Raw genomic sequence first — 24282 nt, forward strand, 5'->3', positions numbered from 1 at the left:
GCATTTTAAGCAGTGTTAGAATGATTATGTTTACGCAGCATTTTGGGGACAAAATGAAGTGAACTCACAGCGAAGGCCTAATAAGAACCCAGCCTGAACCCACACAGATCTGCTCCTCAATTACAGGCTTAGCTCGGAGGCACGACACTGACTCAAAGAGTTCATTATAAACCCAACCCAGAGATACCTGAGCTACCGGGAGGAGCAGAGCGGAGGAGGGAGGGCGGGTGAGAGAGAGGGAGAGAGAAACAGAGAAAGACAGGTTGGAGAGAGGAGGAGAATGAAAAAAAAGAACGATCACAGAGAGTAAAAGAGAGAGACAGAGTGGGAGAAGGGAGTGTGTGTATGGATGATGAGAGGAGAGGGAGAGAAAGGAGGTAAAAGAAAGAAAGCAAGGCTGACAGAGTGAAAGCTTCTTAAACTGAACGCTCATTAGTTATTAATACTGACTCCTTCAGTATCTTCTGTAGAATTATTCAGTATCTACTATGAATGATTCGGTATCTACTTTGAATTATTATTTAGTAACTACTACAATTTATTCAGTATTTACTATAAATTATTCAGGAACTACTACAATTTATTTAGCACCTATTAGGAATTATTATTTAGTAACCACTATAATTTATTCAGTATTTACTATGGATTATTCATGAACTACTATAATTTATTCAGTATTTACTATGAATTATTCATGAACTACTAAAATTTATTCAGTATTTACTGTGAATTATTCAGGAACTACTATAATTTATTCAGTATTTACTGTGAATTATTCAGTAACTGCTAAAATTAATTCATTATACACTATAAATTATTCAGTCTTTGGTATAAATTAATTAGCAACTACTATAATTTTATAAATTATTCAGTAAAATTTATGAATTGTTCAGTAACTACAATGTATTGCTAATTATTTATAAATTATTCAAAATATCTGGTAACTCTAATTTATGCAGTAACTGCAGTGACTTTTATAAATTATTCAGTAACTACTATAAATTATTTGTTATCTTCTGTAATAGTACTTATTTTGAATTATTCAGTTACTATGACAAATTAGTACCTTTTTTTAAATTATGAAGTAAGCATAATTAATTATTCTTTATCTACCACAAACGATTCAGTAACTACTAGGAATGTTTTAAAAACTACGTAGGAATAATTCAGTATGTACTCCAAATTTTTAGTATCTACAATGAATCTACTGTAAATTGTTTGGAAACTATTATTAATTATTCAATAACTCATTAATTATACAGTAACTACTATTAATTATGCAGTCAATACTAAGGATTACTCAGTCAGTACTATAAATCTTTCAGTAACCTCTATGAATTATTCAGTAACTACTATAAATGATTCATTATCTGCTACGAAAGCTTCATTAACTATTATGAATTTTCAAGAAACTGCTTTGATTTACAATTGAGTGATGGAAGAAACACTTACAGATTTGGTGTGTTCAGGTCGGGGGGCGATCACAGGTGGGGGGGCAGCTTCATCCTCATCCTCGTCTTCAGATACGGTCGCTACCGCAGGCGTCTCGGACACAGCCTTGGAGTTCTGCGGAAGTCGGAGGAAGGTGGACAGGAAGTGAGGCTGCGCCACGGCCATAGCCACGTTAGCGCACAACACGCTAACAGCTAGCATGACGGCTAACGATGTCCAGCTCCAGGTGTGAGCTCATGTCAGCCCTCAAAAAAGGCACTGAAACTGGAGGACCGATACAGAAAGTATCTGGGACATCCTGACCACTGCCCTGAAAAGAACTCTGCACCTACACTGTCCACTCCAAATCAATCTAAAGCGCGAGCTGCCAGATTTCAGCATATTTACTCCTAATCAAATATAACTAGCGCCACCATTCTGACCACCTGTCTGGACTCAGAGGTCCCTTCTGTTTCATTATGAGCCCCAACAGTGTCCCTTTAAGAATGAAGCCTCCTCACTACAGACCAGCTAACAGCACAGAGCTCAGACTGAAAGATGCTGATTCACAGTGCAGAGAGAGAGAGAGAGAGAGAGAGAGAGAGAAGAGAGAGAGAGAGAGAGAGAGAGAGAGAGAAACAGAGAGACAGAGAGAGAGGGGCAGAGGGAGACAGTGAACAGAAAGAGGGAGAAAGATGAAAAGAGAGTGAAACGAGAGAAAAGGAGAGAAAAAGAAAACAGATTGAGAGAGAAAGGAAAGAGGGAGACGGAATAAGGGAGAGAGAGAAAAAGTGAGCATGAGAAAAAGAGACGGGAGAGAAAGGGAGAAAAAGAAAACAGAGACTGAGATAGATGAGAGAGAAAGAGAAAGAAAAAGACAGTAAGGGTGACAGAAAGCTAGGAGAGAAAGATAGAGAGAGGGGGAAAGAGGGGAATTAAAGTAAGAAGAGAAAAAAGAGAAAGGTGAGAGAGAATAGAAAAAGGGAGAAAGGTGGGAAAGAAAGAGAGGGAAAGAGTGAAAAGAAAAGGGAGAAAGAGGAAAAGAGTGTGAAAAGAGTAAAGGAGAGAAAGAGAAAACAGTGATCGAGAAAGACAGAGAGTAAGAGAGAGAGAGAGAGAGTGTAAGGATGGGAGAAAGATGTGAGTGAAAGAGAGCGAGGGGGTGCAAAGGAGATAAAGAAAGGAGAGAAAAAAGAGAAAGGTAAGAGGATGAGAGAGAGAGAGAGAGAGAGAGAGAGAGAGAGAGAGAGAGAGAGAGAGAGAGAATATAAAAAGGGAGAAAAGTGGGAGAGAAAGAAAGAGGACAGAAAGTGAGAGAAAGGTGAGAAAGAGGCAGAGGGAGAGGGTGAAAAGAAAGAGAGAAAGGTGAAAAGAGAAACTAAAAAGGAGAGAAAGGAGAGAAAAAGAAAACTGATTGAGGGAGACAGAATGAGAGTGAGAGAGAGAGAGAGAGTGAGAGAGAAAAGAGAGATGGGGTGAAAAAGAGAAGATAAAGATTTTTCTGTACACATTTCTGTCTGTGTGTAACCATGCTGAGCTCCTACACACACACACACACACACACCACACACACACACACACACACACACACATCCCTCACTGAACCTCATCCTCCGTTTCTATTATCTCCATCCTCACATTCACTCTGTCTGTCAATCTGTCAATCTCCACTTCCTTCCACCTCCATCACTCTCTGTACAGCATCATCTGCTGCGGGACGTTAGTGAGGACTTACCACAGCGTTGGAGGAGCTGTAACTGTCCAAAGTCTTATCTGGAAAAAACACACAAACGAAAACAACACAATGACAACGTGAAGGAAAACAACAACTCCTCTTCATCAGTCCAGGCCTGGTGGGCAACGTCCCCTCAGCCGGAATACTGAGACCCCTCAGCTTTGTGTATATGTTCAGTAGTGAAAGGTAACAGCTCAACAAGACTGGAGCAAAACTAGGCATCTGTGTGCAGCCTATCAGAGTAAAGTAGGTGGGACAGGGGCGGGGCTTAAGGCCTTTACACACTGAATAAACAACGTGCAAAAAACTACAAACGTCGAACACTCCTTTTCTTTTTTTTCGCCGTGTTGTCAGGATGCTTTCGTTTTTCTGCATGCAAAAGTTTAAGCACCCCTGACCTAAACTGATTTTTAAGGCTACGTTCACATCACCAGACTGAAGTGGCACAAATCCGATTTTTTGGCCCTAATGTGACTCAGATCTGATGTTTTCAGAGCTGTGTGGACATGCAAATCTGATCTTTTTCAAATTCGACCTGAGCCACTTTCATATGTGGTCCTAGATCGGATACGCATCCGATTCATGGCCACGTGACCTTAAGATGCTCAGATCAAAATTCATGTGCTTTTGTCCACTGCTCCATCATTCAGCGTTACCATGGCAGCAGCGCTGAACAGAAGTTAAAGCCTGTAAACGGTGGAAAAGCAGCTCATCTCACCTTTTTCTCCTTCGTCTCGCTCTAATAATGAAGCTGAGAGCTGATCAGAGTTAATTATCTTCTCAGCGAAGCTCGTTCTGCTCGTTAGTTTGTGCTGATGATGCATGTGATTCATTCACGTGACGTTACTGAGTAGGATGCGCGCATGAGGGTCATTTTAGGATGCCGGTTCGTTCACATTAATCACTTACCTAAACGAGTGTGAACCATCGTTTCAGAGAGATCGGATTTGAGCAAAAAATCAGATTTGAGCAATGCGGCTTGTAATGTAAACGTAGCTAAAGTGGAACAATCTGCAACTAATTTAAACATTTTTCTGCAAATGGTAATGCATATTTACTTTATCTATGATTAAATAAATAAAATAATAACAAAAATATATATATAGTAATATGCTAGTTGCTTAAAAGAGGGGTTAGCAAAAAATAAATAAATAAATAAATAAATAAAGAGTCTGTATGTGTTGCACACCATGCCTATTTTAATCATAATTTATCTTTTCTCATATTGTCAGTGTGATATCCAATAACTTCATCAAACATCACATTTTATGCCCATATCATGCAGATCCTTTTGTTTATATTTTAGGCAAGGTAAAAGTAAAGGGTGACTGGAATTTACTATTGTCTGAATAAATTGCACAAATAAATGTAGCTCGGTGTATGAAGGCTTTTAATCCATACACAAGGGCTGGGCAAATACACAGTATTTGTCGTTATCATGATAAATCATGATACAGTATGTCACAGTATGCTTTCCTCAGCATATTGCGGACTTCTAAAACATTTCCCAGCTGCCTGTTTGATTACAAAGACAGCACAATCAGTCCAGTTTAGTGCATTTTAACATTTACTGCACGGAATTCAGTGCAGTTAATGTTCAACACAAACAACTAATTCACAGTTTAGTAACATTTTTAAAACATAAAATAATGAAAAAATAAATATTGTGACATATCATGTATCATGCAAACTTCTTATGATATGACATAATGGGGGCAGTCATGGGCTGGAGGTTAGGGAGCCTGCCCTGTGACCGGAAGGTCGCCGGCTTGATCCCCTGAGCCATCAGTACGTGACTGAGGTGCCCTTGAGCAAGACACCTAAGCCCCAACTGCTCCCCAGGCGCTGTGGATAGAGCTGCCCACCGCCCTGGGCAAGTGTGCTCACTGCCCCCTACTGTATGTGTTCACTCATGTTTATTTGGTGTTTCACTGCATGAATGGGTTAAATGCAGAGGTGAATTTTCCCCTCTGTGGGACTAATAAGGGTCACTTAATCTAATCTAATGTGATATTACATTTTTGCCATATCACCCAGCTCTACTTTGGACACCCACTGGGCTTTTTCTCGTATAAATTCTAAGAGTCGTAATTTTAGTGGCTGATTTTGTAATCGACTGAATTGAAAATCCTATCAAAGCTGGAAATCTATGTCTCAGTCCAGCCTTAACTACTAATATAACGGATTTTGACAGTCCTGCTCATGCTCAGTAAAGTTCTCACCTGTGAAGCTCATGTATTTCTGGCTGTTGGCCGTTTCTTTGGAGTCGTAAAACTTGAGCACGTCCAGAACTGCTTGAGGATTCTTCTTCTGCTCCGATTTAGTGATGTTTGAAGTCTGGAGCAACCGAGCCCACTGCTCGGGCATACCCTACACGCACACATACATACAATATGAGAATGAATACTTCTCTAACTGATGCAATTCTCACACAAGTATGTCAAAACAAAACAGAAACAGACAGCTTTCAGTAAGGAAAGGTCCACACTTGGACTGCCTGATGAAACATTTTTATCACAATGATTTTCCACACTGAACACATCTCCAAGGTCTGCATCCACAAAAAAAATTTAATTTACAAATGATACATTATACAGTGGTGTACAGTGGGAGCTCCAATCTCTCGCATGCAGAGCGAGTGATTTAACCACTCTGCTATAAAGCCAATTACAAAGTACACAAATGTGCACAGCTCAAAAATTGCTCCATCTTTAATGATATGAAGAATAAATAAACGTGATGACTGTTCCAGCAGTAGTGGCTACTGTTACAACAAACCTCCATCACCATAAGGAGCTTTTTAAGAAGTGAAATGTTTTGCAGGCCTGTACAAAAAAGAAACACGTTTATTTGTTTTGCAAATGTTAATGCACACTTACTTCATATTTGATTAATTGCAAAGAAAAAGAAAACATTATTTTTATATTTCCTTAAAAAATCATTTCTTATTTCATTTATTAAACATCAGATTTTTTAGCCCGTACTGTGCAGCCCTAGTCCACACAAGCTCAGACAGCGAGGCATGAACATTAACAGGCCTAACAAATTAGAGGACACATGCAGGTCATTTGGGAGGGACTGTCATGACTGGAGCAGCACAGCTTTCATAAACACCAGTGTTAACACTCATTAACCTTCATTACATAGAGAGAGAGAGAGAGAGAGAGAGAGAGAGAGAGAGAGAGAGAGAGAGAGAGAGAAGACAGACAGAAAGAGAGAGAGAATGAGAGAAAGAGAGAGAGACAGAGAAAGATAGAGAGAGAAAGGGGGAGAGAGAGAGAGAGAGGGAGAGAGGAGAAAGAGAGAGAGAGAGAGAGAGAGAGAGAGAGAGAGAGAGAGAGAGAGAGAGAGAGAGAGAGAGAGAGAGAGAGAGAGAGACAGAAAGAGAGAGAAAGAGAGAGAGAGAGAGAGAGAGAGAGAGAGAGAGAGAGAGAGAGAGAGAGAGAGAGAGAGAGAGAGAGTGAGTGTGTATATCTCATTTTCTAATCTCTCTGTTAAACAGAGGCAGATTTTAGAGGATATTTAGATGCTTAAACAGAAAGTTCAGTCTGTTCCCTTATAAACAGATAAACTCCCAGCTAAAGGCAGCACAACAATGCAGCTTTGTCTGCGGCAGCTAGTCAAACGGCTTGTCTTTGAGTCTTAATCAGTCTGCAGAAGATATTAGGGCTTTTCCTCCTGGTTAAGATTCATGGGAAGTAATGGAAATCCAGAACGCTGACCAATGGGCTTCTACAAATGCTTTCTTAATCTTAATGCATTGAAGGCGGCAATTCAATAGCATCAAATTTTGGAAATGTTATAACCCAGAGAGTCCCCAACCACTGGGCTGTGGAACAGCACCGGGCTGTGGGTCATTTGGTACCCAGCCGCAATAATGCAGCAGTGGGCACTGGGTAACTGCTGAACCCCACTATTTTACGAATATTATTATTAATTTTGTAATTAATATGATTATAACAGCATTTCATTTTGTTTAGGGGTTAATTCTTGCCATTCAAATGTTCCTAAACAATTTTTTGTAATTCTAAATATATCAGCCTACGTCAGGTCTCTGCCTGGTCTTGTGCGACGGAGCAGGCTGCTAGTGAAAAAAGCAAAAAATGAAGAAACCGACAACATTAACAAACTTTTTACTGTGACTGCAAACCCATAAAAGTAACTCATCAAAGACACGAATGAAAAACAATACTAAGAAGAAAAAAAATCATAATATAAATATTAAATATAAAGGCAGCTACATAAGAAAGCTATAAAACTGAATAGCACTGGTGACGCTAACGCCCCAGGGTCCCAAATGAGGCTATGGCTTTTTCCAATTACTCTGTCATTTGGGGACAAAACATTTATCTGCAAAAGCAAAACACACCTATCACGTGCCTCACATCCCTCACTCGTAGTATTAATGACAGTATTTTATCATTACTGTGATACTTTTTGCTATCATGATTTGCTTTTCTGAGTATTTGGTCAAATATTGTCAGTACTTAAAGAACACCTGCATATTTCTTTATAAAGAGGGCATAAATAGGCCTGTTTAATCGGATTCAGTGCAGTGCAATAGGTAAAACGCATAAAAACCAATGCAGTTTTTAAATGTGGCGTTATTACAGCATTTATGTTTGAAAAAATCATGATATGTATTGTGTATATTGTGTCTTTAGGTATGGTGATATGACATTTTTTCCACATCGCCCTCCCATGGGCTGTAGTTTGATCTGTGCTGTTAAAAAGGTTGAGAAACCCTGTTAAAATCAGTTTTAATAATATACATTAACTTTATACACTGACAGACACTCATGATGAAGCCTCACACTTACAGTGAACTCTCCGGTGACGGCGTCAAAGCCCACGTGGATGGTGTGCTCGAAGTCTGATGGAAGAGAAATCTCGGGACGTTCCTTCTTCTTGTTGGCTGAGGAGAGAACCAGGGTTCCGCAGGGAGAAAGAAAAGTTAGATGGTGTCATGAGCAGCTCTAAAAGAACCTCTGCGATCATCAACAAAACGCAGCTGTACCTCAGAGGTACCGCTCCAGTGACGAGCGTCTGATCCTTTCAGAGCACAATCGTATGCAAAAGTTTGTACGCCTCTGGTCAATTTACATGTTCGTTCATTCCCATTCATTGAGGTCTCATTCATGGGAACCCTCCAGTATTTGGCAGTGATATTTTTGATAAAATGGGAGAAACAAGAAGTGGCCAGGCTCCCCTAAACTGCGGCCTTCAAGTCCTCCAAGTTCATAAATACAAGCCGATTTGTGTTCCAGTGGTTTTGTTCGGGAACAAGGTGGAATAATGCTTTTTGTTTGTTTGTGTTTTTCAGTCATTAAAGAGAGTCAGTGAACACCACTGCTTTTTTCTTGACTCAAAGTCATGGAAAAATCGCTCTAGTAAATATGACATGGTGGAGGCATTAATGCGCCGTAAATGTAATACTTCTTACAAAAACTGAAGGCAGCATATCTTCATTACTAGCTGGCAACCTAAAGCTTCACAGCAAGCAACAACAAAAATAAAAGTAATATACTGAGGGTCTACCCCAAAGATTTGGGGTAGATCTCTCTTAATTACAAAGCAATTAATTACAAAATTTATAAACATTATATACAGACATCTCAAAGAAATGACTGGCATTGCAAAGTCTAGATCAGGGGTCGCAACCCAAATGTTAAGAAGAGCCATTTTGTCCTTTCAACAAAAACCAAACTACCTTGAGAGCCACAACATTTTATGTCCATTTTATTGAAGTAACGTTTTTCCATACTGGCTGAAACTATGTCTCAGTATGTGCTGATGTAATAGTATAGATTCAACAAATATAAACAAAAACAGAGACTTACTTTGCTCTGCTTTAAGCTTTAGCTCAGCTATAGCCGCTTTTCCCGCATCTCCAGCAGGAAACTTTTCCAAAAGTAGAACAGTTTCTTGTAAAATGTCTCTCAACGTTTGACTTTTTACGAGGCTGAATTCAAGTTTTCAATGAATCCTTGTTTGAATTTTCCCGTTCTAAAATAAATGCTGTCTGAGGCACCAGAATGTAACTGCTGCACAATTCGAACAAGAAGCTGGAGAACGAGGAGCTGACTTCAGCGACTTTAGTGTTTGTCAGTTTTTCGTTGCAGATTAAACGTATCAGGAAACCAGCTGGAGTGATTATAAATGCAAATAAGTCCATTCATCTCCAAATTATCGAAGGTCAAGTTTTTCTCTTTGCCTTTTCATTAGCTACTAGCTTGGCAAGATTTTTGTCTGACCAGCAGTCTGTGCTGACCTTCAGGGTTAAAGGGCTGAATTAGCAGTTCTACATTAACTCCAGAGTTTAAGGCCATTTATTGTTAAACTGTGTTGAACGATCAGCAGAGCTTTATTTTACTGTAAAGGAAGATTTTTATTTTTACCTACAAATCTAATTCAGCTGAGGCGCCACAACAGGGCAGTAAAAGAGCCACATGTTGCTGACCCCTGATCTAACAGAACTATATTCATTTCAAACATAAATTTCCTCTATGTAGATTATCTGTGTCTGTCCTTGCATGTAATTTGCCAGTGTGCTACCTGTGCTGAATAAAGAGACTCACCCTCACCTAGACAGACCGGACTCAATTTTAGTTGAGGAACAGCTCTGTAAGCTTTACATTTCATTGATAAAGATTTTATTCTGGGGCCGCCTTATTTTGAACTGTTTCTACTGGCTTTTTTCTGGTTTATTTTACTGTAAAGGAGGATTATTTTACTTTTACCTAAAAATCTAACTGGAGCCACAACAGGGCAGTAAAAGAAGTACCGACCCCAGTCTAGATGATCTAAACCTAAACGAGGACAAACATGTTCCAATTTAAAAATGGTCTCCTCACTGTCCACTACCCCCTTTGCACTGTCAGTTAGTGACCACTTGTGTAAAGTGTATGTGATGCAGTTCCGGTGGTGAGTTGAAGCCTGCGAGGGCCATATTGAAAAAGAGGCCCAGGTGCCTCTTCATTGTCTTCTCTCGCTCCACAGAACTGCATATAAAATGACTGTCAGTCATTGCTATTGCAGTTTAACACAACTGCAGCTACTGCCTGTTAAACACAACAGGGACACGACAACCCGAACGCGCTCTCCGCTCCGTCCAGCCAGCTGCTGCATGCTGTGTGTTGAGTGGAGGCCCTGGCTGCCTGTGTAATGTTAATGAGGTGCTAACAGGCGGCTAATTAACAGAGTGGACCTGCTGAAACGAGAGAGGCCAGCGGTCTTCCCCGCTCTCAGGAGCGCTCTTATAACCAGGTACTGTACTGAAAATCATTCTCGAACTAATACCAGGCTTAACATGGGTCTCAAAATTGTCCTTAAAACCAGGATTTGTTTCAGTGAGAGGCTTATTAACCTAAAAAAAGACAACAGAATGAATTTTCTCCCAACTACGCAGTTCATACTGCTACTGTTTGTAGTGGCTTACGCCACATTTGTTTCCTATTATCTTAAAATGTGGTCGAAATGTAGCTGAACAGCCAAGACATATTGTGGTGTCCAAAATTTGCCTGCTTCACACAGGAGCTGTGAAGATAATGTAGCTAATAAATAACGGAAGTTTATACCATGAAAATTAGCCTCGTGCAAATATGAAAAAAAGCACAGGCAAAATTTAAAACTGCTGTATGTTACATTACATTTTTTGCCCATATTTGCAGACAACTATGTCGTAAACCGCAGGAGCAAGTCTGAGGGAAGTATGTTATGATTTTGTCAATGACGGCCATGAAATCGACAAGCTGAATTTACAGGGTTTTTTTTACATTTTGTGTGCATGAGCTTACTATGGAGCCCCTAAGGGGCCGTGGTTAAGTTAAACGACATTGCGTTCCCTTACAAATATTTTGCATTCTCGCGCAAAAAAAGGGTTCCCTTGCAAATGTTTTGCGTTCCCTCGCAAAATATATGCTTGTCAGACAGCAAGCAAACGTAGGACCAGAGGTGCCCAACGACATTGCCTACATTAGGCCCTTGTTTTTAGCATAGCTAACGTTAAAAGCTGTTACCAGGCTCCCGAGTGGCGCAACCGTCTAAGTGTTGGCCCTATCATCAGGAGATCGCGAGTTCGATCCCTGGAGATGCTACAGTCATCCGTAGCCAGGAGTCCAAGAGAGCACAATGGGCCTCGCTCTCTCTGGGTGGGTAGGATGGCCCCTCCTTAACCCCCCCATCACTCAGCGCGATGCTAGGCAGTCGTCTGTTAGCTGACGTAACAGATCTGGCACTTGGCGCTTTCCTCCGAGCGTGTTTGGCTGTCGAGTGACGTTGCGTGAGCGGCAGTTCGAAAAAAAGCGGTGGTTGGCTTCACAGGTCTCAGAGGAAGCCTGTGTTAGCCTTCACCCTCCTAGCGTTGATAGCATCGTGTGATTGGGGGAGTCCTAACTAGCGGGTGGAATTGGAGACGACTAAATTGGGGAGAAAATCGGGTTTAAAAAAAAAAAAAAAGTTGTTACCAGTTACACCAGTCTATGCTGAGTGTATTCAGCAATTGTTCTCTGCATCTCTGTAAATGTAGCTTTTACTGTACGAGGATACAATCTGTTTCAGTTTGCGCTCACTAATAGCAGAATCATGTTTGATTTTGAGAAGCAACACGTCTTTATATTTCAATCCAAGATCAACATAAAGTTCAATGATCTGCTCCATCTCTGAGTTTAAGCAAAGCACAGCTTTTGCAAGCGAATGCAAACCGTTTGCATCATAACGCAGAACGAGGGAACGCATTTTATTTGCAAGGGAACGCAAAACATTTGCGAGGGAAAGCAACGTCGAGGGAAAACCCTTAGGGGCTCCGTAGCCTTCTGCGCTCCCATCAGTGATCTGAAACTCCAGACGTACTTTTACACGCACTGAGTTGCCATGCTGTGCATGACTGAATGTCAGACTGGCTTGCTGACATACCAGGAAATCGTCATCAGAAACTTCAAGTTGAGCCAATTTACATTTAAAACACTGCAACCTTCAGATGAAGTCCAACATGTTTTTGTTCTCATTGAGAATGTGGGAAGAAGACGTAGACCACATGGATTCATCAGTAGTAACCGTGACAACCTTATCAAGTTCAGTTTAACAGCTCATTCTACTAAACTGATCAGGCATAACATTCTGACCACCTCCTTGTTTCTACGCTCGTCCATTTTATCAGCTCCACTTACTATATAGGTGCACTTTGTAGTTCTACAGTTACAGACTGTAGTCCATCTGTTTCTCTGCATACTTTGTTAGCCCCCTTTTACCCTGTTCTTCAGTGGTCAGGACCCCCACGGACCCCCACAGAGCAGGTACTATTTGGGTGGTGGATCATTCTCAGCACTGCAGTAACACTGACGTGGTGGTGGTGTGTTAGTGTGTGTTGCGCTGGTCTGAGTGGATCAGACACAGCAGTGCTGCTGGAGCTTTTAAACACCTCAGTGTCACTGCTGGACTGAGAATAGTCCACCAACCAAAAATATCCAGCCAACAGCGTCCTGTGGGCAGCGTCCTGTGACCACTGATGAAGGACTAGAGGATGACCAACACGAACTGTGCAGCAGCAGATGAGCTATCGTCTCTGACTTTACATCTACAAGGTGGACTGACAAGGTAGGAGTGTCTAATAGAGTGGACAGTGAGTGGACAAGGTAGGACAGTGAGTGGACAAGGTAGGAGTGTCTAATAGAGTAGACAGTGAGTGTTTATAAACTCCAGCAGCACTGCTGTGTCTGATCCACTCGTACCAGCGCAACTCACACTATCACATCACCACCATGTCAGTGTTACTGCAGTGCTGAGAATGATCCACCACCCAAATAGTACCTGCTCTGTGAGGGTCCATGGGGGTCCTGACCACTGAAGAACAGGGTAAAAGGGGGTATGCAGAGAAACAGATGGACTACAGTCTGTAACTGTAGAACTACAAAGTGCACCTATATAGTAAGTGGAGCTGATAAAATGGACAATGAGTGTAGAAACAAGGAGGTGGTCAGAATGTTATGCCTGATACTTTTAATACTAGCTACATTAGTTTCACAGTGTAAAATTAAAGAAGCAAACTTAGCAAGCAGACACTAAACAGGTCTTGATATTTGGGGTAAAAAGAAACATTTGGGCATAAATGTAAAACCTGAGCAATCACTGTAACAGTGACTCAACTGAGTATTAGGATTCATATTAATCCCCAAACTATTATATCCTGTTTGACCCATCTCTGACTCACTCTTGTCCCCTCCTCCGGTCAGGATGGAGCGAATGGAGCGGTCTTTCCTCTTCTTGTCCTCAGGGTTGGGGGGCAGTGGTTTGGAGCTGTGGTTTAGGGGTCCGGAGTCCTTGCTGCTGGCCCCCATCATGGTGCTAGTGTTCCTCATAGGCGGCGCAGGGGGCTTATCCTCCACTTCCCCGTTATCAGACATCTTCATGCACAGGTGCAGCTAAATCTGAAAGAAACAGCCAATCAGAGAAGGTGTTAGTGGAGATCTAAGTGACAGCAGCAGTCAGAGTTCTGTAAATAAACCCATCTCGCAATGCAAAACTGACAATGCGCATCATGGAGGTGTGATAATGCATCATGGATAATGGACCATTGTATCAATTACACCAGCTAATGCAGGGGCGTCAGACTCAACTAGTAAAAGGGTCCATATTAAAAAAAGTCTCATCAAATCTGTGGGCCAGAGAAAAAAAATGTTGGTAACACTTTCTGTAAATGTCACGTTTGTAAGCATCTATAAACACGTTTATAACATGTTATAATGCATTCATAAAGCATTATAGACAGTTATAAATATTTATACAAATGAATTACACTGAATTACACTTTATAGCCATGTTTATTTTACATTATGAATTGTTAATATAATGCGTTATAAATAGTGTTAATAACATATACTGTCAGTGCCAAAGAAGTCAGCGTAAAGATCAACACAAAATTTATTTACAGGATTTCCAGTATTTTATTTCTCAGCGCTGGTGCTGTTAGGGTTGCATCTTCAGGCCTTCAGTCCTGAATATTCAGATGCTCAGTGTTAAGTGAGTGCCAAGCTAACGGTGGTGTACATTACCTTTCCCACATTGGGTAAAACACTGATGGCAGCTCTAGTTTAAACTCTGACATTTGAAGCCTGTAATGTGCTTTACTGTGAATGTTTTAGTGTTTCAGTAAATCCTTCAGTAAATACTTCAACTTGAAGCCTCACTCTGAACACTGGAGGAGGCTTTAGTACAGTACGCTTCACTTTACTTAGAGCGGACAAATACCACTTATGAGCTCTTATGATTTGTTATGAACAGTACTTATAATGCATTATGTTAACAATTCATAATGCATAATAAGCAAGGCTATAACACGTAATGCATTTTTATAAGTATTTATAGCTATGTTTATAATGCCTTATGAATGCATTATTACATGTTATAAATGTGTTTATAGATGCTTACAAATGCGACATTCATAGAAAGTGTTACCAAAATGGTTTTATTTCATTTTTAATCGATGATGTGCTGTAACCTGAACTGGGCATTTTTTTATTTAAAATATGCAAAGAGAAGTATTTGATGCTCTTAAGAAAGTGTTTCAGCAGAATATTCCACAACATCCAAAGACTTCAGCAGTAAAATACAGACACTTGTAACAGACCCTGAAATATTACATAAATACTTGAAATATTCAACATCTAAATGTTCCCAGGAGCTCAGTCTTTTAAACCTACCTATGTGCTTGATCTAGACTCCTGACATCTTTTCTTTGCTGCAAGTTCATTAAGACCTGGGCTCAATTTCTGAGCTGCTGAGCTGATGTTTTGTGCTTATATTGGTTGAACTACAGCTGAAATGCAGCTAGTGTGTTTGGTGATATGACTGGTGTGGATTTGTGCAGAACTGTGTAGAACTGAGGTGTAACCACTGTCCCATAGACCGCTGTTGGGGTAGGAGAATCGGAGCACATGGAGTGCGGTGTGAATCGGGCTAATATTAATAGAAAATTAAAATACCTTTGTGGGCCAGACAGGATTATGTGGTGGGCCTGATCTGGCCCACGGGCCTTGTGTTTGACACATGGGCTCTAATGCAACTGCTTTGATAAACACCAACATTTGCAAACGATGAGCACCAGACAACACCTCACTCCAGCACTCACTCAAAATGATCATGAAATTTTGTTCAAAATATCATGATACTGAACTGAGGAGCCAGTATAAAGAATCAGATCAAGTTGTGGGCTGAGTGTATCATTAAACTAACAAATATAACTGTGTTTAGTTATGCAAATCACTGTAACTGACTTTGCAATTACATAAGTTTGTTTAAATAACTCTGTAACGAAATTAACAAGCAGAATTCAATGTTAGTTTTAACAATGCTGTAATACACCTTTTAACTAATTACATACACTACAGTTTATAATTCACACCAGTTCCGCAGTTGGTCTTACGTTCTGCAGTTGGTCTTAAGGCTGGTCTTTTTTCAACTTTGATACATTAATCACATGTAATCTGCTGTTAATGTACTTTGTTTAAGCATAAAGGCCTCTATACTCTACTTAAAGGAGGGTGCCATCTGCTGTGAGTGCACTCATTGGGGTCTAATCTAAGATTTCAGGAATAATCTGACCAATTAGAGGTGCTTACAGAAAAATACAAGTTTCTGAGCAGAGCTGGATTTATGCTATTAAATAATCATTACATAAACTGTTTATCACCGTTAAATCACCAAAACCACTGTTTATTCCATCCAGGTACTAACAAAAGCAACCCTACCCCACAACAACGGTTTCACAATTAAATCTCTTTAAAGCTTAAGCTGCTCTACCAAGTTTCCAGCTTCAGCAGAACAACTAACAGCAAACAGTCCATTTATCTCCCATCTGTGACTGATTACTGCACAACCTGCCTTGTAGATCTGTCTGTCTTGTTTCTGGACGTTTGTAGTAGAACCAGAGAAAAACAGTTCTAACATACAGAACCAATAGAATATTCCTGACTTTGTAGTAGAACCAGAGAAAAACAGTTCTGACCTATAGAACCAACAAAGTATTCCTGACTTTGTAGTAGAACCAGAGAAAAACAGTTCAGTTCTAACCTACAGGACCAACAAAACACTTCTGACTTTGTAGCAGAACCAGAGAAAAACTGTTCTAACCTACAGAACCAACAAAACACCCCTGACTTTGTAGTAGTGCAAGTCAGAGACCACCAGTCAAAACAGCCATTAAGTACAAGTTAAGGCGATGTGCAGTTAAGTACAAATTAAGTCCACTTGCATCATGAAGTGAAAAGTTAAAGAAAAATAAGCGAAAAAAAAACAGGATTTTCCAAAATTGGAGTTGATTAAAAGCTGAAGAGGAAATGTGTCTCCAAACAACTACTTGGAAGACCTGGTCGACACCAAAACTGCCCCCATCAGATAAACAGCACTTAAAGCTTTCATCTCTGAGAGAGAGGAGAAAATCAAGCTGCTTCAGATCTGAAAACATCCACAGGTGTTTCTGTCCATCCTTCCACTGTGAGAAGACGACTCAGCGCTGTGGGTCTGAAAGGATGTGTAGCTGTCAAGAAGAACCTCACTGAGAAAAGGAGACGGACACATCGAACAAAGACGTTCAGACCTCAACACTGTTAAATGTGTTTGGGGTTATTTGGATGGTGAGAAGCAGAGAATACAACCAACTTCTAAGACTGAACTTCAGAGGTGTGTCTGCAGATTTCTTTGCTTTGTTCACACAGCAGGTAAAAGTGGCCCAGATCCGATCTATTTCTTCATGTGTGAAACAGATGTGTGTCAGTGTGTCAGTGTGAACAGATAAACACACTAAATCTGACGTTTTCAGTTCCGACTTGAGACGCTTTCATACGTGGTACTGAAATTTCAGTACCACATATGAAAGAGTCTCAAGTCGGAATGAGACTCATATGCGGCAATGAGACTCAGTCTGAACAGCCAGATCAGAATTCATGTGGCTTTTACACCAATCCAGCTCTACATTCGTCATAATCTCGTGCTGCTGAGGCCTCATAAACATTTGGGGTCACTTTTCTGTACAAACAATTAGATGACAAATCCAAAACCCTCCATGTTCGAAGAGATTTTGAAAGAAATGACCGAACGCGGCCGTAGGAGAACGAGGCTGCAGCGTCAAAGAAAAGGTAAAAGTCTGAAAGCAAAGTTTAAAGAATCCGAGGACGCGAACCAAAGAAGTGACCGCGCCCTTTTCACAGCGAGCTGAACACATTCTGGGTGATGAGCCCAGCTGTCAGTCAGTGAAGCTTCATGATGGCTCCTGTGATGCTGGTGAAGATGAAGCTGATCCTCTGGTGGCGACTGGCGTTCGTTGGCAGTAATGAATGTTTACCTCTGGATGAGCAGCATGACGCTCTGTTCTTTTGCGCATGCGGGTCAGTTTAGGAGCTGATCTGTTCAGACTGACGTCTAATACAGACCACATTTAAAAAATAATGTGAACAGCCAAATAAAAATATCGGATTATGGCGAGAAAATCAGATTTGGGCCACTTTTACCTGCTGTGTGAACGCAGCCTAAAAGTGAGACTCCCGAAAAAGAATGGAAGCTGTAATGAAGGTAAAGAGTGGCACTAAAAGCTGAGAAAACTGATGTTTCATTTTGGTGTAATTTTCTTTTAAACGTTGTTGTGTCTGTTTCTGTTTTTCCACTGACACTGAAAAATGACTTAATGGCTGTTTTGACCGATGACAAAATAAAGACACTCTGCACTTGTGTGTGTGTGTGTGTGTGTGTGTGTGTGTGTGTGTGTGTGTGTGTGTGTGTGTGTGTGTGTGTGTGCGTGCGTGTTTACTGTAACCTAAATACACAGGAAGAAAGAGGCCTGTATGTGTTTGTTCCTCAGTGGGTCACCAGCTTCTAGTCACACTTCCCCACAATCACCATCACAGCCTGATAGAAATCAGAGAGAGATCACAGAGAGCTGAATGACCCACTGTGTCCAGCTCAGAGGGGTTTGAGGGAAGAACACAGGAGAGAAGAGCGCACTGCCTGTAAGTATTTATTAGCTCATGGCTTTTATGCTGAGATTATATATTTGATTTTGCTACATAATAAACCAGAGATTTGATCGCTGTTCAAAAAAACACATGTATCTCCAAAATGGTAACTTTAAAAACTTTACAAAAGTCAATGTAAAGAGATTTTAGGTAAATTTTGAAGCATTTCTGGTCCATTCATTACTAAATTACCACATAATATAAAACAGAACAACTGTTCTAACATACAGAACCAACAAAACATTCCTGACTTTGTAGTAGAACCAGAGAAAAACAGTTCTGACCTACAGAACCAACAAAACACTCCTGACTTTGTAGCAGAACCAGAGAAAAACAGTTCTAACCTGCAGAACCAACAAAGCACTCCTGACTTTGTAGTAGAACCAGAGAAAAACAGTTCTGACCTACAGAACCGACAAAACACTCCTGACTTTGTAGCAGAACCAGAGAAAAACAGTTCTGACCTACAGAACCGACAAAACGCTCCTGACTTTGTAGAAGAACCAGAGAAAAACAGTTCTAACCTGCAGAACCGACAAAATACTCCAGACTTTGGAGAAGAACCAGAGAAAAACAGTTCTAACCTGCAGAACCAACAAAATACTCCAGACTTTGGAGAAGAACCAGAGAAAAACAGTTCTAACCTACAGAGCCGACAACTCTCCTGACTTTGTAGTAGAACCAGTAAAAAACAGTTCTATATAATATAATATAAATAATATGAAAGACAGCTGTGTAAATTGAAAAAATATAAAAGTGTTTTTAGACGGTGTTGCTAAGAAACCAGTTGATGTGCAATTCTAACATCTCTAAAAGTGCACTTTTATAACGTTGAAAGTTCCAGTAAACTGCAAACAAAAAACAAAAACGGCTCTTTATTACTGTTGTATGGAGAAATGTACTGAATAGAGACGGTGCCGCGTCATATCGAACCACACTATGAATTCTGTGAATCATTACAGCCCTAATAAATACCAGGAAACACACACATCAACGGGCACGTCAAGCCATAAAAGCCCAGCCTTACCTCAACACATACTGCTATAATCCAGTAACAGCCAGAGTCCAAAACAGTACAGACAGCGATGAGAGCAGTGCTGATAATCCAGTAAGAGTCTAGAACTCTACAGACAGCGCAGAACAGAGCAGCAAGAGTCCTGAGAGTCCCTGAGGGTGTGTGAGTGCGTTAGTGTGAGAGTTAGTGGTTTTAAACAGTGGGTGTCCTCCCTGACGTGATGTCACAGCTGACTGAAGTGACTCAGTGGCTTCAGTCTGCGGCCGTCTGACACAATGACTCGCCATGAATGGGGTAATATGATATATCTCTCTCTCTCTCTCTCTCTCTCTCTCTCTCTCTCTCTCTCACACACACACACACACACGGAAAATCAGACACAAAAGCTTGAATGCAAAAAAAAAATTCCACTCTTAGACAAAGTCATCTGTATTAACATATATTATATATAGTGCTGTGCAAACAGGATCTCTCGAAGAAAAAACAATGTTTATCTGAGCAGTAGGTGCTTCTTCAGACAAAATACTAATATTAGAATAAATACGTTTTACTCTATTTATGTTTATCTACATTTATTATATTGATATACAGTGTTTTTACAGGCATGAACACACTTACTTCCAAGATTAAAGGTTTAAAACACTGTGCTTAGGTGCCCAAGACCTTTGCATAGTATGGTATGTGCTATATATATGTATATATGTAAAAATAACGTATTACACATATTATAATGTGTAATATATTGTATACACATATTATAATGTGTAAGTAATATACAAGTCAAATAAGTAGATTTCTTCTAATTCTAATCCTAATCCTAATCAGTAACCATGAAAAAATTGTTTCAGTTTCAAAAAAATTAAAAAAAAAAATGTAGAAAGTACTTTATAAAGTCAGGAGTATTTTGTCGGTTCTGTAGCTTAGGACTGTTTTTTCGGATTGTACTACAAAGTCAGAAGAATTTGTGTCCTGAAACTGTACAAAAACAAGCCCAAACACATACACACACAGCTGTGTTTGCAGTCAGTGTGAGCAGTTGGTGACAGTATGTCAAAAACACACATTTCCTCTTACCCTGAGTGGGGAGTGTGTGTGTGTGTGTGTGTGTGTGTGTGTGTGTGTGTGTGTGTGTGCAGGCAGAACAGCAAAAGAGCGTCCCCCCGTCACCTCTGTGAGAAAAATGACCCCCTGAAAGCCCCACCCCCCACCCCACACTACCACACACCCTGGTGTTATACACACCAACAAACCTGACACTGCAAGATCCTGCAGTCACAACACCACATACACACACACACCCCTGAGACAAAAGACACCACTCACATTTCATACACAGCTGACACCTTCAGCAGTGCCCTGTCATCACTCACACAGACAGCGCCTGACCAAATATCAGGTTCCCGGCTGGGTTGGGGCTGATTTACATTTATTATTATGCTCTTATGTAGATCTCACCCAACGTAATCATGTTACTGATGTAGATGAATGTAGCGTTAGGAGTCTTGTCTATTGGTGTAGTGTGTTGTGCTTGCCTGAGTGGGGAATCAAACTCCAGCCTTCAGCATGGAGGACAGCAGTGAGACCACTGACCACTACACTATACCAACCACCTCAGAACTTTTTCACGTACAAAATGAGGGTCAGCTTGGGCATGGGTTTGTTTTCTAATGAGCGATTTTTTTAAGTAGTGGGCTCATTTTTTACTTAAAGGAGTGTGCCACATCCATCCAGGCATGTGTCGGGTGATGATGAGAGGGATGTGTTGGGTGATGACAAGCAAGATGTGTCGGGTGATGCCGAGAGGGATGTGTCGGGTGATGACGAGAGGGATGTGTCGGGTGATGATGAGAGGGATGTGTCAGGTGATGACAAGCGAGACGTTGGGTGATAAGAGGGATGTGTTGGGTGATGACGAGAGGGATGTGTTGGGTGATGATGAGAGGGATGTGTTGGGTGATGACAAGCGAGACATGTTGGGTGATGAGAGGGATGTGTTGGGTGATGACGAGAGGGATGTGTCGAGTGATGGCGAGAGGCATGTGTTGGGTGATGACAAGCGAGACATGCTGGGTGATGACAAAAGGGATGTGTTGGGTGATGACAAGCAAGACATGTTGGGTGATGAGAGGGATGTGTTGGGTGATGACGAAAGGGATGTGTTGGGTGATGACAAGCAAGACATATTGGGTGATGATTAGAGGAATGTGTCGGGTGATGACGAGAGGGATGTGTCAGGTGATGAGAGAGATGTGTCGGGTGATGACGAGAGGGATGTGTCGGGTGATGAGAGAGATGTGTCGGGTGATGACGAGAGGGATGTGTCGGGTGATGAGAGAGATGTGTCGGGTGATGACGAGAGGGATGTGTCGGGTGATGACGAGAGGGATGTGTCGGGTGATGAGAGAGATGTGTCGGGTGATGACGAGAGGGATGTGTCGGGTGATGACAAGAGGGATGTGTCAGGTGATGAGAGAGATGTGTCGGGTGATGACGAGAGGGATGTGTCAGGTGATGAGAGAGAGATGTGTCGGGTGATGACGAGAGGGATGTGTCGGGTGATGACGAGAGGGATGTGTCGGGTGATGACGAGAGGGATGTGTCGGGTGATGACGAGAGGGATGTGTCGGGTGATGAGAGAGATGTGTCGGGTGATGACGAGAGGGATGTGTCGGGTGATGACAAGAGGGATGTGTCAGGTGATGAGAGAGATGTGTCGGGTGATGACGAGAGGGATGTGTCGGGTGATGACGAGAGGGATGTGTCAGGTGATGAGAGAGAGATGTGTCGGGTGATGACGAGAGGGATGTGTCAGGTGATGAGAGAGATGTGTCGGGTGATGACGAGAGGGATGTGTCGGGTGATGACAAGAGGGATGTGTCAGGTGATGACAAGAGGGATGTGTCAGGTGATGAGAGAGATGTGTCGGGTGATGACGAGAGGGATGTGTCGGGTGATGACAAGAGGGATGTGTCAGGTGATGAGAGAGAGATGTGTCGGGTGATGACGAGAGGGATGTGTCGGGTGATGACGAGAGGGATGTGTCGGGTGATGACGAGAGGGATGTGTCGGGTGATGACGAGAGAGATGTGTCGGGTGATGACGAGAGGGATGTGTCGGGTGATGACGAGAGAGATGTGTCAGGTGATGAGAGAGAGATGTGTCGGGTGATGACGAGAGGGATGTGTCGGGTGATGACGAGAGGGATGTGTCGGGCGATGACGAGAGAGATGTGTCGGGCGATGACGAGAGAGATGTGTCGCGCGATGACGAGAGAGATGTGTCGGGCGATGACGAGAGGGATGTGTCGGGTGATGACGAGAGGGATGTGTCGGGTGATGACGAGAGGGATGTGTCGGGCTGATGACGAGAGGGATACGTTAGCAGCAGTAGTACTGTGAGGAAGCTCAGCACAGCGGGGCTAACAGTAGATCAGCAGATGGCAGCACCAGTCAGACCTGATTGGGTCGAGTCTCAAACTCATGGGTTTGGGTTTCAAATTCAGAAGTACCAGTCAGGCCTTGACAGGTCAGGTACAGGTTTCAAATTTAGCAGTACCAGTTTGGCCTGATCAGATTGAGTCTCAAAGTCATGGGTTCGGCTCAGGTTTGGGTTTAAGGTTTAGCAGTACCTGTCGGGGTCACACCAGGTTGAGTCTCAAAGTCACAGGTTCAGGTTTTTATATTTAGCAGTAACAGTCAGGTCTAAGTCTAAAAGTCATGGGTTTGGGTTGGGTCGAGTCTCAAAGCAGCAGGCTCGGGTTTCAAATTTAGCAGTAGCAGTTGGGTCTGATCAGGTTGGATCGGGTCTTAAAGTCAAAGGTACAGCTTGAGTTCGAGTTTCAAATTTAAAAGTTGGTCAGGTCCAGTCTCAAAGTCGCTGGTTCGGTTTGAGTTTGGATCAGGTGCGGCCCAGGTCTAGCAGTGCCAGTCGGGCCTGAATGGGTCGAATGAGGTCTACGCCGTGGGTATGATTTCAGTTCGGGTTTCAAACCAATCAGGGCTGGTTGGGCCAAATCTCAAAGTCATGGGTTTGGGTCCGATTCGGGTTTCAAATTTACCAGTTTGAGTTGGGCCATATCAGATTGAGTCTTAAAGTCTCAGGCTTGGGTTTTGAAATTTAGCAGCACCAGCTGGGTCGAGTCAAGTCTCAAAGTTGTGGGTTAGGGTTGGGTTCGGCTGGGTCAAGTCAAAGTTGCGAGTTTCGGTTTTAAGTTCATGCCTGTGGAGATCTCTAACACAGACACACGGACACAAAAGAGACGACTCACATTTCATACACAGCTGACACTTTTAGCAGAGCCCTGTCATCACACACACATACACACAGACGTAAACACACACACACACACACACACGCGCACACACACACACACACACACACACACACACACACACACACACACATACACACAGACGTAAACACACACGCGCACACACACACACACACACTTTAAATAAAGTGCAGCTGCAAAGCAAGGAGGTAAAAATGACTGAATAAACTATGTAAAAGAGAATAAAACGAAGAAAAAAAAACAATCAGGAACATACACACACAAACAATGGAAACGCTCTTAAAGGTGGTTCTGTGCGAAACTATTCCACCCTTTGGAAATATAAAGGCCTTTTGCGGAGTGTCAGAATGAAACAGGAAGTGAGTCAGTATCAGAAACTGTGACAGGTTATTACAGCCTCATTTCTCTCTCTCCCAAACACATACATACTTAACCCTCCCATCGGCCCCCTGCGCTGTATTTCTGTAAACTGAACTTCAACATAAATAAAACAGTTTGATAAGTAAGTAAACATTATTAAAGTTATAAACCGTTCACTCCTCAGTCCATTTACGAAAACAGAAAACTGTTTTTTGAACGAGACACAATACAGGACAGCCAATCAAAGTTCATTTACATATATCAGTCTTAAGGGTACTGTAACAAAAACAGCCTGTTTAATTCTAAGGGATAAAGAGAGGTTAGAAAACGGTCATGTGGGAATTAACAACGACTTCATAATTATGCTGCCTGACACCTGAGACTTTGTTGTATGATAGTTTTGACAAGCTTTTGGCCTAATATGCATTTTAAAGGGCCATACTATATA

General features: G+C 41.7%; 1 protein-coding gene across 2 annotated transcripts in view; it reads right to left on the reverse strand.

Moving 5' to 3' along the window:
- pak1 (p21 protein (Cdc42/Rac)-activated kinase 1) overlaps positions 1 to 24282 on the reverse strand; it is a 104939-nt gene that overhangs the window by 21417 nt on the left and 59240 nt on the right. The window contains exons 1-6 of one of the 2 annotated variants that reach the window (XM_036584928.1): positions 19196 to 19508; positions 13374 to 13590; positions 7987 to 8081; positions 5389 to 5536; positions 3167 to 3204; positions 1453 to 1566 (exon numbers count right to left, since the gene is read on the reverse strand). In XM_036584928.1, the coding sequence (XP_036440821.1) occupies positions 1453 to 1566; positions 3167 to 3204; positions 5389 to 5536; positions 7987 to 8081; positions 13374 to 13572 (594 nt within the window). In that variant the 5' untranslated portion in view covers positions 13573 to 13590; positions 19196 to 19508. Of the gene's footprint in view, positions 1 to 1452; positions 1567 to 3166; positions 3205 to 5388; positions 5537 to 7986; positions 8082 to 13373; positions 13591 to 19195; positions 19509 to 24282 lie in introns of those variants that run through there. The other variant, XM_036584927.1, reaches the window with a different exon arrangement.

This window comes from Colossoma macropomum, unplaced genomic scaffold, assembly GCF_904425465.1.
Source record: "Colossoma macropomum unplaced genomic scaffold, Colossoma_macropomum, whole genome shotgun sequence".
NCBI classification, from domain to species: Eukaryota; Metazoa; Chordata; class Actinopteri; order Characiformes; family Serrasalmidae; genus Colossoma; species Colossoma macropomum.